This window comes from Anabas testudineus, chromosome 4 (genome assembly GCF_900324465.2).
Source record: "Anabas testudineus chromosome 4, fAnaTes1.2, whole genome shotgun sequence".
In the NCBI taxonomy this organism is placed as follows: Eukaryota; Metazoa; Chordata; class Actinopteri; order Anabantiformes; family Anabantidae; genus Anabas; species Anabas testudineus.
In genome coordinates, this window is record NC_046613.1 from 18,692,528 (window position 1) to 18,708,695 (window position 16,168).

At 40.9% G+C, this 16,168-nt stretch overlaps 1 protein-coding gene across 2 annotated transcripts in view; it reads right to left on the reverse strand.

Moving 5' to 3' along the window:
- Positions 1 to 62: 62 nt before the first annotated feature.
- Positions 63 to 16,168, reverse strand: part of fcho1 (FCH and mu domain containing endocytic adaptor 1) — a 45,688-nt gene continuing 29,582 nt past the window's right edge. The window contains exons 8-27 of one of the 2 annotated variants that reach the window (XM_026346407.1): positions 15,445 to 15,543; positions 14,907 to 15,003; positions 14,544 to 14,661; positions 13,336 to 13,360; positions 11,833 to 11,893; positions 10,455 to 10,648; positions 10,067 to 10,091; positions 9,860 to 9,895; positions 9,013 to 9,064; positions 8,288 to 8,412; positions 6,455 to 7,528; positions 5,728 to 5,834; positions 5,202 to 5,397; positions 4,749 to 4,863; positions 4,490 to 4,645; positions 4,269 to 4,401; positions 3,838 to 4,034; positions 3,358 to 3,422; positions 2,133 to 2,300; positions 63 to 1,606 (exon numbers count right to left, since the gene is read on the reverse strand). In XM_026346407.1, the coding sequence (XP_026202192.1) occupies positions 1,578 to 1,606; positions 2,133 to 2,300; positions 3,358 to 3,422; positions 3,838 to 4,034; positions 4,269 to 4,401; positions 4,490 to 4,645; positions 4,749 to 4,863; positions 5,202 to 5,397; positions 5,728 to 5,834; positions 6,455 to 7,528; positions 8,288 to 8,412; positions 9,013 to 9,064; positions 9,860 to 9,895; positions 10,067 to 10,091; positions 10,455 to 10,648; positions 11,833 to 11,893; positions 13,336 to 13,360; positions 14,544 to 14,661; positions 14,907 to 15,003; positions 15,445 to 15,543 (3,072 nt within the window). In that variant the 3' untranslated portion in view covers positions 63 to 1,577. Of the gene's footprint in view, positions 1,607 to 2,132; positions 2,301 to 3,357; positions 3,423 to 3,837; positions 4,035 to 4,268; positions 4,402 to 4,489; positions 4,646 to 4,748; positions 4,864 to 5,201; positions 5,398 to 5,727; positions 5,835 to 6,454; positions 7,529 to 8,287; positions 8,413 to 9,012; positions 9,065 to 9,838; positions 9,896 to 10,066; positions 10,092 to 10,454; positions 10,649 to 11,832; positions 11,894 to 13,335; positions 13,361 to 14,543; positions 14,662 to 14,906; positions 15,004 to 15,444; positions 15,544 to 16,168 lie in introns of both variants that reach the window. The other variant, XM_026346406.1, reaches the window with a different exon arrangement.

Below are 16,168 nucleotides of genomic sequence, written 5' to 3' on the forward strand. Positions count from 1 at the left end.
GTGTAATTCACCCTAATGGAGATGGGATGTTAAACGTAAACTGGAATGTGGTGTATGTCGTTGAGCCTCATTTCCAGATTAAAAAAAAAAAAAAAAAGTGGTTGTACATTTATTTAAAAAGATAAAATCAATACAAGTTAAAGCTTTGGACCTGTGAAACCAAAATCCTTACATAAGAAGAGGATCTCGTTGGCATCTGAGCCGGCACACGCTCCCCGACTTCAGATACAGTACTTTGACCTCATGCTGTTACTCAGATAAAGTCTTATGTTCTGTTTGAATTAGATAGAAAAGTACAGTGCGTTATTCTGAGAATTTGTCCAGAATAAATTATATATTATATATCTATATAATGTAGAAAGTGTGTGCTCTGTGGCCTTTGGTCTTTGCCTAATCTCGCTCCTCACACTGTACTTGGTTGGTCACGTATCAGAGGACTTTGATGTGTAATTGATTAGACTGGTTTGTGTGATAAATTTGTTTCCAATCTCAGTTGTTCAGTGTAAGAAATTCAATTATTCCTGTGGTGCTAGTTGCACCTGAGTAAGCTATTAAACTGTCACAAGAGAAATTTCTATTTATATGAACTGTTCTGGTTTGATTGACATCAGCTTTGTGTTGAAATTGGTTCGGTTGATTCATTTTTCCCTCCTCCCCTCAGATAACTTTGTTGTAGCGATGAATCCTTGAGTTATTTAAGGCTTTTTGTAACTTGTGCCTGTCACAGTAATTTGCCTTCAAGTGCTTTGGAAAAAAGTAATTTCTATGTGTACTTTGTAATGTTTTGTAAGGTTGTTTTAGATTTTTGGCGGAGGATTATTTTTTATTGAACTAGATTTGGTTCTTAAAAGTATACTGGACCCTTATTTTTGTGTATTTTTAAACCTGTTCTTGACTACACTTTCACTAGCCTAAGGACAGATGATGGTCTGTAATAAATTGCATAGTTCAGCTGTATTTTGTACTTCGTCACAATGTGTAAATAAATTGGTGTAAACCAAAAGAGGCTTGAGCACATTTATTTTATCAAACATCACAAAACCTCTATTTGGAACAACCAGCAGATTTACAAACAGTTCTAGATCTTTTCCCACACGACTCCCTCGATCCTTTAGGATGCTCTAAAGGTACAGTATTTACATAATTTAAAAATCCTAGTGTCCATGGCAACTCGGCTCCAGACAATAATATTCTTAATTGTACAACTTTTTCTCCTAGAATTTCAGAAGTTGTGACACTTCCTTTACAGTGTCCTAATACAAAGGCACACAGAACATGAACAGTGGAGACTGAATAGAAAAAAGGCAGAACGACACGACACACAACTTAAATTAGAGGAAATGAAGAAGAAAGAAGCTTGGTCCTAAAACAGCAGGACACTGTCAGAAGTAAGTGCACGTTGTCCTTCAAGGCTGAGCTGAAAGTCCGAGTGAAGGAGTCTCACCTCCAGTTTTATGTCTTAGCAAAAATCACCTGTTCCTCAGCTGCCCCCTCGACTCAGTCACTGAAAAAGTGCAAAATTCTCTGGACCTCTATTGATGGTCCTTTTAAAAATCCGGCAGCCTGTTTTACACGATTCACAAGGAGCAGCCCGCCATGTACTTCCCTGTGAGAAATAAAAAGATGAAATTACTGCCAAAACATGTGGGTTTATAACTAGCTTATTAACGCTTATAAAACAGTTATCAAGGATAAGGGCATTAGTAACAAAATTATAGAGGGCATATTAAAATAGAAAAACTAAAAAAATGAGTTTAAAGATATCACACAAAGCTCTTTAAATTGCTATTTCTTTGACTAACGAGCCAAAACTAAATATTCCATAATCAAAATTACTGTGTTTAACTGTCAGTTTGCTAATCAATTACATGAAGTGACTGTTTCAGCAAGTTATTCTTATGACTCAATTCTTCTCTCTGAAGGTCTGTGAATGTTTTCACCCTAATGAGAACCAGGCAATTTAAAGAAAATATCCACTCACATCATAATTTGTCGCCGTCATCACCATCTTCTTAATTGTTAAACTCCATTTTAATTTGCTCTTAAACATTCACTTGAAAAAACGGTAACTTGTAACTGATGTGTTAATGAAGCGCGATTCACCAACACCAATTGTGTGTCATGAGCATCACCTGTGGCGAATCTCTTCTTGACCAGCGACATGCGGTATCGGCCTCCTACCAACTCGACATCCATGCCCGACAGCGAGGCCCCGGAGCCCACAAACTGGACCGCCAGACTGGGTGGAGGACCGCGGGGAACCTCCAGGCACTGCCAGCTGGCACACAGGGTTCCTGAGCCTGGGACATCACCAACGGACAGGCACAAAGATGAATTCACAGTATATAAAAGTGATGGTTTAACATGTGCACAGAATACACACTTCTTTGGTACTGGTCTGTAGAATTTCTTTATCTTTATTTACTGTAGTTTAGAGCTGCCAAAATTCATAGATTAATCCATTAGTTGATCGACAGCCATTATTCATCTAAAGCAGCATTTTTAACTAACAAGGGAGAAGTTAATGTGACCGTTCAATACTTTTTAACTGACTCATAAACCAGACAAGTCCTCCTCAGCCTTTAACATCCCCTCCATCACTGACTGCTATGAATAGTTATGTTTCCTCTGTTCTCCTACACTGTAGCTTCACACTGAGGTAATAATATATCATTATATGAAACAAGGAATAAAACAAAATATATAAAAAAAAAAAAAAAAAAAAAGAATGTGTGGGTGTCTGGTACAAAGACGCACAGAGGTGAAGAAAACTTTGAACTCTAATTTGATACAATTCTCCATTTTTCTATTGAATTAGACCCATAAATGTCTTCTATTACATGCCCTCTGTTATCTGTGCATCATTAAGTTCATTAAATATGAACAACGACCAACTTGACACAAAATAAAAGTGTTTGTCTTTATATCCGCTCAGTATTCAGAGGCACTTCCACTCTCTCATTTTGTTCACCTCAGCCAGGCGGAGAGCAGCTGCCACGTTCAAATGCTAATGGCGCAGTTAAAAGGTAATGATACGCCTTCAGACTTCGGCATTTTAAAAGGAGAAGGATGTGGAACGCAAAGAGCTATTCATGTAACTCTTAATTACTCATTTCTACATTTGTCTGAGCCGATATAGAGAAGTGAACCAGACGAGAGGCAGCGAAGCAGAAAGTTCTGGCACTAATTTTAATGAGGAGGTGAAAATAAGAGTCAGATGGCTGCCTATGATAGACACAAAACAGGCTGAGACGTGCGTCTACGTGTGTGTGTCTACGTTTCCTTTATCTTGCTCCCAAATGATAATTTTCTAAAAGCAGGGAGGTGAGAAGAGAGAAGCAGCAGCAGAGCTCTGACCTTTACTGTGATTGGTTGGGGAAAGATTGGGGAGTTTCCACAGCAGCCGTCGTTCTTCAGCGTTCCTGCCGTGACAAGTGAAACGTCACTTTTTTTTCCTTATCATGAGTAATTTTACCCATCACAGCCACCCACAAACACATAAATAACACATTACCAGTGAAGAGTGATGACAAGTACATGATCTACTACTAGTACTTCATTCTATGATGTTCTTTTTTCATATAAAAAGGTAAATAGAAGCAAATTAATTAAAGATTTATCCTGGTTTCTATCACAATCAATTCTTCTTCATTATTTAATCACATGGCAATGAGTCTAAGTATCTCACAGCTACTCTGAGATCATAACAGTCTACATGGTTAGTTTATGATTCTCACAGTGCAACGATTATCTTTAATGGATTTATTAAGAAAATAAAGCAGTGAATCGGCTGCTGAACCAGTTACAGGTACAATCCACCACATCGTCGCTGCTCACCAGGACGCGGGCGGCTGGCACTGCAGGTCTGTGGCAGTGTGGTCCAAAGGCAGCAGCACCTGGACCGTAGTGAGTTGGGTGGAGGGCGCGGTGGCGGGGCAGCAGTGATAATCCAAGGACACGCGGGTCACTGTACCACTTCGCTGACACTCTGCTGACAGAAGAAGAGGAGCGCGACCTGGGTCCTGAGACGACACCTGAGCAAATACAAAGACTTCTTGAGTTTAAAGGAGCCTGAGACCGACAATAGAAGTCCAGAGCAAGTACTGTTTATATAATGTATAAAGAAAATTAGGTTCTGAAGAAGTGAGCTGAAACTCCAACTTGTAAGAAAGTGTCTAAATATTTCATTGAATTTAATTATGCAGGAAAAAACGAGGAGAAATTATACGATGATGATACCACAGAGAAGCTGAAATTTGAACACCAACCTGATACTTGAGCAGACCGACGTTGTAGTAGGAGGCCTGAGGGTTGACTTCAGCTTCTCTCTGCAGGTAGAGCTGCAGAGCCTGCATATTGAACCAAAAGTCTCTGGTGTCCGGGTCACTCTGAGACGGATCACTAGGGAGACATGGAGACAACCTTATGGCAAAGACAGCACGCAGTAACAAAGAGAGGCTTGTAATGAAAATCGCAGGGGACACCTGACCTGTAGAGCAGCTTCTGATTTGGCAGGAAGTGATCGATCCGTGAGATGTTGACCAGCCTGAAGCTGAGAACAGGAACGTTGGGGTTGGCTGTGAAAATCCTGATGATGCCTGCAGGGAAGGACATTGTCAGGTCGCCTGTGATCTTCACCAGACAGCTGTAGAAAGAGGAAAACACACAGAACAGGTTAAATAAATAGAGTTTGCTTTTCTTTTGTTCAGTAATCAGCAACTTTTTTTAAAGAGTGGTATCATGCTGACCAGTTGTGCTGTCCACCTTTGAAGTAGGCATTGATATACTCTGTTATAGCTGCTGCCACAGGCCAGGCCTCCTGTGTACTGAGAGAAATGGGACTGGGACCTCTCGACAGGTGCACTGTGGGGAACAATGGAATAAAATAATATTTGAAATTAAATCTTGTTTAGATAATCAATACCAATCTCATGTCTGTTAATTAAATATTCACCAGCACACAGTTAACTTAGCTTTGCATAAATCCTGGTAACAACTAGCCAGTTTAAAGCTAAGCTAACCATTGTCAAGCTGTAGCTTCATATTTAGCTCACAGATATCAGAGTGGCATCAATATTTTAAACCAGCTCTTGGCAGGAAATAGAATAAATAGATTTCTTTTTAGTATGTTTGACTCGTCATTATTTGCTGACCTCGCTGCCTTCAAATATCCATCTATTCATTCATGCACTGAGGCTTACGCTGTCTTTGCTGGTGGTCCTGGCGCTGGTAGGGCAGTGGTGAGGGTTGTCCAGCTCTAGCAGGACTGTGTGCTTGGTTTTGTGCCCCCCATTCGTTGTCCCGGGCCTGAGGCCCCCACTCGCTGGGGCTGGAGGAGGAGGAGGTGGTGAGGGGAGGGCTGAGCTCCGGCAGAGGGGATGAACACAGGGATCGAGACTGAAACACACAAGGAAAAGCAGCATCAATATTAGCACTTTGATTTTCATGTTTATTTATTTACATTAGCTACTACCTAGGTATCAGCTGCTCTTCTTGGGGTTCCCAAAAGTAAATATTACAAAATAAGAGAATGTAACAAATAACACAAGGTTACAGCAAATCTTCTTACTTTTCCCAACAGTTCAGTTCGTCCCTACCTGGCTCCATTAGACATTGCATATAGTCTTTTCTTTTTCCTTTCCCCCCTTTAGCTCACTCAGAAATTCATAATACAAAGGGAATATGAGTAAATTAGCTGAGCTGTGCCATTAATTGACTGATACTCACTCTCTCAGAGCCACTGAGTCGGCCTGAATTCTTCTTGGCCCGGTTCGCTCTCTGAGGAGCAGCTGTGACCACTTCAGCTGCGTCCTGTCTGAAGTTATGCTTGGACCCTTACAAGGACAAACACACACACACAAAATGACTCAAAGTGGATCTGAAGTACACACTGAAACAGAAGTACAAGAGGAGAAGTACTCGAAAGTCAAAAAGTCTTGTGTTCAGAGCAGCTGGTGATGTGCTGAACAAGATTCACTGCCAAATAAAGCTGGTATCAAACTTAATAACATTTTATTTGTATTGACTGAAATGACAGATTTAGATTTAGCTCTTCCTCAGAGGAAAACAAAGATATGCTGCACAAATCACTTATGATTACTAACCCTAACCCTGACTTTGTCATGAATTTTACCAGATGAAAGCTGCTGATAAAGTTTTGTGTGTGTGGGTTTGATGCATCTGTCGCCAAGATTCTAGTGAAAACGATGTAGTTTTTACATAAATGGATCATAAAAGCGACTACGGTGAAATCTACATTTCCTGAATCCTGATTTGCCAGCTGCTATATAATAAATAAATATAAGAGCTAAATATACAATATTGCCCTCAACACTACAGCAAAGGACATGAAACTTGTGCTTGTATCCATGTTTGCATCAAGGTATCATTTAAGACTTTACCATCCTTTGCTTTCGTACATGAGAATAAAACTTGAAAGAAGAGATATTTGTACCCTTATGGGAGCCGACGCTGCAGGATATGTGAGTGTTCAGATCCAGACAGTCTTGGTCTTTGTCTGTTGAAAAACACAAATCCTCCTGCGGGCCTGAATGCCGTGTGAGTGGAGGGGCATTCCTGCGGGGCTCAGTTTCTGATGATCTATGTTTCCTCCTCTCTCCTCCTCCTCCTCCATCTCCTTTTCCTCCTCCTTCCTGTGTTTTGGAGCTGCTCAGCGCTCCAGACACACTCTCACTGAACGGGTTGTGGACTGAGTTCCAGTGCATCAGCTCCTTCTTTGGCTGGCCTGTGGATAAAGAGCTTGAATTAGCATTGAGTCCCAGCCTATTGCTGTTGGCAGAGCCTCCACTGCTGTTGATGGTGCTGTGTGGAGGCATTAATCCAGCTGCTGCAGCCACAGACGACTGGTGCGTTGGGCTGCCAATCATTGTGATTGCGAAGGGGTCATCAGAAGTAACAGGAGGCGGGAGACTGCGGTCTCGTTTCCTGTCTCTGTCTTTGCGATTGGTGGATGACGATAAAGAGGAGGATGAAGTTGTTTTAGTGTCAGCAAGGGTGTTGGAGAATGGGTCTCCACGAACCTCCGTCCCCCTGCCCTCTTGAGTTGGACGAGGTGGTGGGCGTGCCCAGGCGTCAGATAGGTTAAAAGTCTCCTGGGTAACAGTCCTCTCAAACGCAGCAAGGAAGGGGTCCTCGGGGGGGATGTGTTTACAGTTCCACACTGACGACTCCATCTCAGGTGGCTGGAGGGACTGAGAGAAAGCAGGGAAACGCATCGATGAGGGGTCCACGTCGGGGGGGACACAAGAAGGACGTGGCTGGGTGACGGACCAGGTGCTGACAGGGTCGTCCTGTAGGTGAGGGCTGCGACCAGACGAGGGGTCATGAAAAGCAGAAAGGAAAGGGTCCGCAGGTCGGCCAAGTGTTTGGTCTTTACTCTGTGACACAGGAGGCCATGCTGCCCAACCAACCGGTTCAGGAGAGGGCCCAAGGGGCTGATGGGAAGGTGAGTCCAGACCAGAGTCTTCGACATTCTCCGGGGAGGATGAATCAGACGAAAAGGCCGCATCTGAAACGTTAAAGACATTAAAGAATATTAACACAGTAAATCAGAAGCTATCAACTGCAGCGTGAAACAAAGAGCTCGTAACAATTTTATTATCATTTACTGATCTGCAGACCTCAACTGTCAGGACATAAGATATATACAGTATAATGTACAGTATATTTACTGTACTGACAAGTAGCAACTTTTTTAATATTATATTACATTTGTTAAAGTATAAACATTTGCGTACAACAGAACGGCTTAATTACAAGAAGAAATCTGCCTCTCTGTGGTTTCCTGTCTTCATTTCGAGGAGATAATGTACTCTCCTCCTGACCTCTGTAAATCTGGTAAGATTTGCTGCCTCTTTATTAAGTAGATGTTGGACAAAAATTTGGATTTTGCTGCAACACAATAATGTATGTTGATTAATGACTCCATCTTGAGAGTGGATCGTTACACATTCCCTCAGTGACAGTGACTCTGAACAGTAGAGATACTGCATATTTTGGCATGCATCATTAATTAATCTGTATTTTATTATATTGACAAGCTGCAGAGAGCTACAGAGCTATGTTTTACTAGTATTTCTTGTTTCAGTTTTATGAGAGATATGGCTTCAAGGATGAGGACTAGCTCAGGGAAACTGGTAGGAAAAACTGTCTTATAATTAGGCCCAATTTATATTTTTACCAATACGAACAACTCAAAATAAAAAATATGTATATAAATTATAAAAATATTTTGAAATATATGTTTTAAAATAAGAACTTCTCTTACATTCAGAAGCACCAAAAGCACTCTGCTCTCTGAGATGCTCACGACCATCAAAGCTTTTGGACTTGAACGCCGATTCCAGGGGTGGTCCAAAGAGACTGTCTGAGCCAGACGCCGTTGAGTTCAACCTGACAGAGAGCACAGTAAAGAGAAGAGGAAATAATAATCAAATCAGGGGAAAGCAAAGAAGTGATGGAGAAACCAAGGAGGACAAATAGTCATGTAGGAGAAGGAGAACAGAAGTGCTGGTGTAAGTGAGAGAACTGATTTGGAATCTAATGTTCTCGTGTTAGGACACAGTATAAGTATTTGTAATTTACATACTGGACATACATCTTCTACATAATGTAAAAATATACTTTATAAGAGACCTTAGTAATTAAATATCTTATTGCTAATGATAGTTTATAAGATACGTTTTTAAGACTTGTGTAAACAGTGGTTTAAACTTATGATGTAGCTCGATGGCCTAAGGAAATATTAATGATAAAAACAACTAAATTAAAGTAAATGAAAATTTTTGGTGATCTGTCTGAGCTACAGATGAAATGGAGACTAGGAGGCGACCTAAAATAAAACAAGGATGTTGACAGTTTAAAGACTGAAGAGGAAACCTGGAGAGCTTGAAATTGCTGAAAAGGCCATAGGATGATGCAGATGCATGTTTCTCTCTGTGCCAGTGAGGGATGAAAGGAAAAAAGATGATATGAAGGGCAAAGTCATCTCACCTGCTGTGATCAGGACTGGAGGTGGACCTGCGTAGACCATCCTGCTCTCCATCTATAACGAGAAGACACGCGCAGTAAGAAACTGTGATTCACTGCAGAGCATGCTCTTCCTAATCAGGACTAATAATCAGTAGCATGGTGTTCTTTGTCAGAGCGATGAGGGAACGCCGGGATGGGGTGAAACAAGTCGACACAAGGGAAAACCCATGAGCCATTACCTTTTCTGTGATATATACCAGCAATTAGCCCGGTCTCCCCCGGCTCCAGCTGCCACTGCTCTCACTGCAGAGTAACCGCTTTAATCAGACGCTCATCGTTAATCCTGTCACCCCTGAATTTAGAGAGAGAGACTCCCTGCTGCTGCTGTTCATAGCCTCCCACTCCAGCCTAACCTACTGTCAGCTAACAAACCTGTCACAGACCAGGCATGTTTTGGAGCACGAGCAGAGGGTCGGGTGTGACTAATGGAGGGTGACTGTTCATACAAGGTCAGCCAATAAAGAGATTTGTTGTCTGGAAGGAAAGACATCGGCTAAACAGGCTGAAAGTGGAGCTGCATTAGGAAACAAGGCGCTACAAATGTTGTTTTTATCCTTTAAAACCACAGTAAAAGAACAAATACTAACTAACTATTAATTATTGTGTTCTCTTGTTTTATCCACCTATCAACAGTCCAAACTCTAAATATACTGAATTTACAATTAGAAATGTTGTTTGTGTCTGAAAAGCTGCAAACAGGAAGTATTTGGCTTTTTCTATTTTTCAAAGAGATGATCAGAATAGTTGCTTCAAAAAGAAAAGCTTAACAGACTGAAGTGAGACTCACCCCTGTGGGAGGCAGCCTCACCTTCTTCTGAGCGGCCTCCTGCTGTACTCGAGTTTCCTGCAGACACACAAAATTGAGATTTCAGCTACTGTGTCAGAAATCTGTGATCAGGAACACAGTGCAAAGACTACAGTACAGTACAGTGTATATTTCCCCTAACGTTATGTTTCAGAAGATGACTGCTGCACAGAAATATGAATATATTTAAAATGATCTGATTGAACTTACTGGACAGATGACGTTTGCCGGACACCTGAAAGACAGAGAGAGGTACAGTGGAGTCAATTAAACAATAAGTTTGGTCTCAGTCTATATTTTCTATCTGCCAACAAATTAAATGAAAAGACCAAAACTATGATGTACTAGTGCATCTCAACAAATACATTTTTAGTATAAAACTGAAGAACACTGCATTTTTAAATGTTTCACTTTTTGCCAAAATTGTATATAAAAATACTTATTTCTTGGAATATTGATCATAATTGACATTAAATAGAATATCCATATCAATAAGGCATATATAAAATACAGCAAAAAATAAAAGTAATAAAAGATTTTCTTGGGAAAAATTACTATGTCTCCCTCCTGTGACGAGAAACACCAGAACAAACTCAACCTGTTGCCGTGGTCCTCGGTTGGGCGGTAAGGTGAGAGTCCCCACGGTGGCTTTCAGCTCCTTCTCAGTGGCAGCGGAGTTGCTGCGATTGCTGCTGGCGACCGGTCGGATCTGGATGTGGAACTTTTTGGGCTCCTCGTCGTCAAAATCGGAGTCACTGGAGTAGAAATTGTTGTTCTCCTTCTCAGAGCAGCGTACAGAGAGAGGACAGGGTCAAAGAGAACAAGCTTACACTGCACAGGGAATGATGTTTTGTTAAATAAGGTCAAATAAGGAACCCGCTAATTGTAATTAAGAACACATTCATAAAAAATGCATGAGATTGAATTACAAATCAGCAGCCATTAGTTTTTAAACCCTTACTGATGAATCTTATAGTTCTTTTAGAAACGTGGATTGAATGGTTCATTAAAATTAGGCCAATAAACAAGGTTTAGGCTAGCAGTGTACACTGCAGCACATAGTCATATGCAACACACAGAGGCTGCACCACCGCAGAGTGTGCTGGAGGTGTCAGAAAGTTAAACCACCACTTCCTGCTGCACCATCACCCACCCAAACAAAAGTCACCTCCGCTTCCTCTTTTCTTTGGACTCAACTCTCTGCTGCATGTGCACTTGTTGTGTCATGACACATGTTGTGTTCGTGACAGACACACTGACATGTAGCAGGAGCATCTTTGATGGATGTGTACCACCTATTCTGAGCAGACAGGGGGGCTTGATGGTGGTAAGACAAAGGCAGGAAGAGTTGTTATCTCACATCTGTCAGGACATAGAGCCTCCGCTGTTAAACAGCTCAGGGACAACAGAAGAGTTAGATCATGTAATATCAGCTTATTCCATTCTGCTGAACAATAGGTGGATAGTTTCAGCTGGAACCGCAATGATGCAGATTTATTCAATCGTGTGTGCTAACCATTAGGATGAGATGTAAATAACTTCACCGCTTTACAGTAAAGGAACCCACAAATGCAGCTGCTCATGTGAATAAACTGGTTAAATCCCACTTCTCACCTCTGACCTTCTGATTACATTTCACATGAAACATGATAGTTGTTGGTTAAAGTTGGTGCCTATGACACATGAGAGTAAAGCCTATGATATATTTATAAAATATGTGGACATTGCAAGTGATGAGGTCAATCTGCAGAAGGTCCAGTAGTTGTTTGTGCTGATGATATTTTGAAGTGTTGAAAAATATTATCAATTTGTCAACCGTCTTGTCAATTCTTGTATTCTTGTATAATTCCAAATGAGAGGAAGATTGTGTTTTGACAAAAAGACTAATCCCAGACGACAAATATTGGAATATGATAGCAGGATGTATCCAGACCATTAACTATTCAGACTGAGCACACACGAGCAGAAAAGGATATCATTCTGGGTGCTGTCGGCTCGGATAACAAATCCCTCGTCGTCTACTTCCAGGGGCGAGTTCTATATGAAGAGGAACACATGCGCACACACAACAGCTGAGTCAGACAAACGGCACAACAGCCACATATCTGAGACACAGAAATGCTTTGTCACACCAAGTATCGTAGCACTGCAGCCTACATATACTACTGGGAGCCTAGGTTTAGAGTGTGTGAGTAAATAAATAAAACCTATCGCAGCAAAAGGTGGAACAGAGGCGTAAGTGTGACTCGTCATTAAACATTTTATTACCAACAGGCCGAATAAACCTGCATCTGTGTTTTCGCTTTGAATAAAAACATTCAATCAAGACCGGACGACGGAGAGTTTAGTTATGTGATCATAAAAACAAGACACGAGGAAGCCCAGATGCAAAAGCAGTTATTTTTAGACCGAGCACGGACACGTAAAGATGATACTAATTGGATCCCAAAAGGTCGAGATGACATGCAGTCACTTTAGCAACACTCCAACTATTGTGGTTATAGCTAGTCGTAAATATCACATCACGTATCTAACAAGTACTTTGTGTTTATCTAAAACCAGATTTAGCTCCTGTCTGTGCCACAGGGCTCCATTGTTGCCCGTATTAAAAACACATCAGTGAGCTTCACTGTTGGTGACTTGTTTCTTCGTTATGAGAAACGCAGGCACTGTAGTTTATCTATAAACAGCTCCGCGGACTAATAATAGTGATGACTTTCATAGTCTCTGCAGAGTAGCTGCTGTAAGGCTGAGGCCGTTCTGTTCACGTGATTAGTTCATGAAAAGAAAAATACAGAAAATCACTGACCTCATCTGTTAAGAGGATATGTGTTACACACAGATTTGAAGCTGCATAATTTAAGACTTGAATTTTTTCAATCTAATTTGCTTTTAAATGTCTCCTCATTTAGATACATTCTGAAGAAAATAGGTTTCTAATACTGATTTAACAGTGTTCTTCACTTTGATGTTAGTTCTAATATAACATGTCATAAAGACGACGAATGGTCAGTTTCTGTCTGTATCCTCTTGTGCAACATTTAAAGTGGCCTCTGCCAACATTACTTGTGCCTGTCACAGCATCCAGAAACTACATGCCCTTGAAAGTGAAAAAGAGCAGCAGTCACTTTGTTAGATGGCTTTCTGGCAGTGTCCGCAGCCCATTCACACACAAAAACACACACACACACACACACACACACACACACAAGCTCTCTCTCCTACTCGCAGGCGGATACATAAACACACTCTCTCTCACACAGTCACGCACTTCCTCACAGGCTGCCAGACTATCTGAGAAACATCTCCTCAGAAGTACTGGAATAAACCTGGGAAACCCCATACTGTCAGTTACATAAACACACACTCCTCTATCATAGTGTAAATGTTGTCAATACACAGCTGTCCGTGAAGATAACTGCAGCTTTAGGAGACAGAACTAACAGGAGCTTCAGCGTTTGTGTATGTCGACTACTCACCGGTGCCTCCGTCACAGCTGAATCCCTGCAAATATAAGAAACACATCAATATGTTTTGTTTACATTTTTAAGAAGCAGCTCAGACTGGAGCGAGCAGCAAAGAATGAAGACTAAGATCCAGCTTCTGAAGATATGGGGCCTGTACCATGAAGCCAGATTAGCAGATATATATGTGGCACCTTATACCAGGTTTTCTGCTCACTGCACAGTTTGAAAAGGTGACCTTCAGAAGAGAGCCGACCTCAATACTGACCAATCATTATACCAAGGAAAAAAAACAGACTGAGAGAGTTTTACAATAATGAATAAATAATACGGTAAGTTTTATATGTCAGTTGTTATCTTTTGCTTCTCAGTTTATCAGACTTAATGAGAACATAATGACTGCATTTTAATTGCATTCTTAACAGGATTACCGACAGTGTCAGAATTTATATTCTTATTCCACCACTACAGCTCAGAATAACATAAAAGACTTTTTAAAATATGACCCTAATGACATTAGACTTTCTGATGGTAATTGGGAATAAGGAGTGTTATTAATGCAACATGTCATCACTGGTGCAGCCGTATGTTAGGTTGATTTAGAAGAACAGAATATAGATAAATGTAGATCAGTTAATGTGTTCAAACAGTAAATACACCTGCATCTGGAATGTCTAATTACTAGAGAACCAGTATCCTGATCAAACACTGCATCGTGAAGACAACAGAACACTCAGCAACTCAGCTAAAAGGTGATTGGAAAGCACAAGTTATGGAAGGGTTACAAGAAGAGTTCCTCATCATTGAAAATCTAAGCGTCATGCTGTGGGGATGCTTCTCTGCAGCAGGTCCTTTTCACAGACTTCAATCCAGTTGAGAATTGGTGGTTCGACTTGCAAAGGGTTGTTTACTCACATGCAACCTGACAGAGCGTGAGCGGTTTTGCAATGAACAACAGGGAAAAATCGAAGGTCGCAGATGTGCAAAGTTGAATGAGACCCATCCACACAGGCTGTACGGTGCATCTATTAAATACTGAATGGAATTAGGGAGATACTTGTGCAGTCATTTATTTTGAATTAATTTAATGACTTTGTAGAGTCAATGTGTGAAAAAATTTAAATCAATGAATCAATATTGTAAAAAAATAAAAGATGAGATTCAAGACTCAACAGGCTTCATGATATAGGCCCCACTGTTTTCGTGTTTGTGCATGGACTCACGTAGAGTCTGGCTCCTTGTCTCGCTTGCCCAGGCCAGGGATCCTGAAGGCCTTTGCCCGACTTTTCTTCCCACCTTCAGGTGCCAAAGCTGTCATGTACTCCTCAAAGCCAGCCAGAGCTACAGGGCATTTAACAAAAATGAAAAATAAATGAATAAATAACAACATAAACCCACACACATGCAGAAATACTTTTATTGGAACAGTCACTCACTACACTACAAATTCTTCCACCTTCACACTATGATTTTCAGTGTGGGTGTCTTCATATTTCTATTGTTATGTAACTGCTCAAGTCATGTTTAGCCTTTTATTTCCTACCTACAGGAAACAAGTCAGAATTGGTCCTCGTAAATTGTTGTACCTGGCCTTTCTTTGCCCGTGCCCTTCTGCTCTGCAAATTTCTGGATGAGGTTATCGATGCCAATGTTTTCTACGTTCTGCTTAAATTCCTCGTGAACCTGGAGCAGAAAAGAACATTATTATTTATCAAAATACCTCACATTAAATGAAAACGATTGGTTTTGCAACATGTAATATATCAGATTAATGCATGGAGCTAAAACTCTGCCCCTAAATCATAGGTTGTACATAATTCCTGTCTGTAGCCCTGATGCTAACGTTTAACTGGAAATGCTTCTCAGCCTCCTGTGGTCTGCAAGCAAACAATTGCTCATTGTCAAACATTATCAAATGTGTGACAAAAGTGACTGCAATTACAAATTCTGTCCAGCTGACAAGGGATTTGAGATGGTGCCAAGTAATCCAGAAGAGCTTTAACTCAAAAACCAAAATAAATAAACATAGCCACAGTCATGTTGTGACTTAGTACTGACAAAATATCAGTTCTAGAGTTTTCTTCTTGCGAAGCGGAGTCAGAGCAGGATTCAGTGTGAACATACCTGCCCCACCTGGACATGGGTGTCTTCTATAGAGTGGGAGTAACCTTTGATCAGCTGTTTCATCTGCCGCAGGTGAGCCTCCTCAATATCCTGAAACTTCTACTCACACAAACATGCACACACCATGAAGAACACGTTCACAATCACACAGCACAGCGACAAAAACATCTTGTTACTATGTGACAACGCAAAAACTCCTTATAATCAACTTCATCAATTCACTACATCTAACTAATGATGTGTTTCAGCAGGATTCAGAGAATCAGAACAGAAAAGTCCACATATATCCTGATAAAGTGAACTGAGGGTTCAGAAACAGCTTCACAGAGGCCGTCAGGCTGCACAATGGGATCTGAGCTGCCAGGTTGTTAAACTAATGATAATTCAAGAGGATTTAGTATTTAAGTTTGATGCCACACTTTATGCAGCCAGCTCATTTGTAGCTGTCTGGTTCGCAGGAATTGTCTTGATATGGTGGATTTGGCTTCTGTTCGAGAAGCATGTGCCAGAGTTCCCTTTCTCCAATTAAACAGACAAAATCTGGGCACAGAAAGCAAACATAAAACATTCCCGGCTCTTTTCTCAATTGGGGTCAATCTTCAACGGGGTACTTCATTCCCATCTGTCCTGTGTCACTGCTCCAGGTTATACATCTAAATAAGTATAGAGAATAAAACAAAAAACTCTTTCTTCCTTAAACTCTTTAAACACTGTGGTACACGTT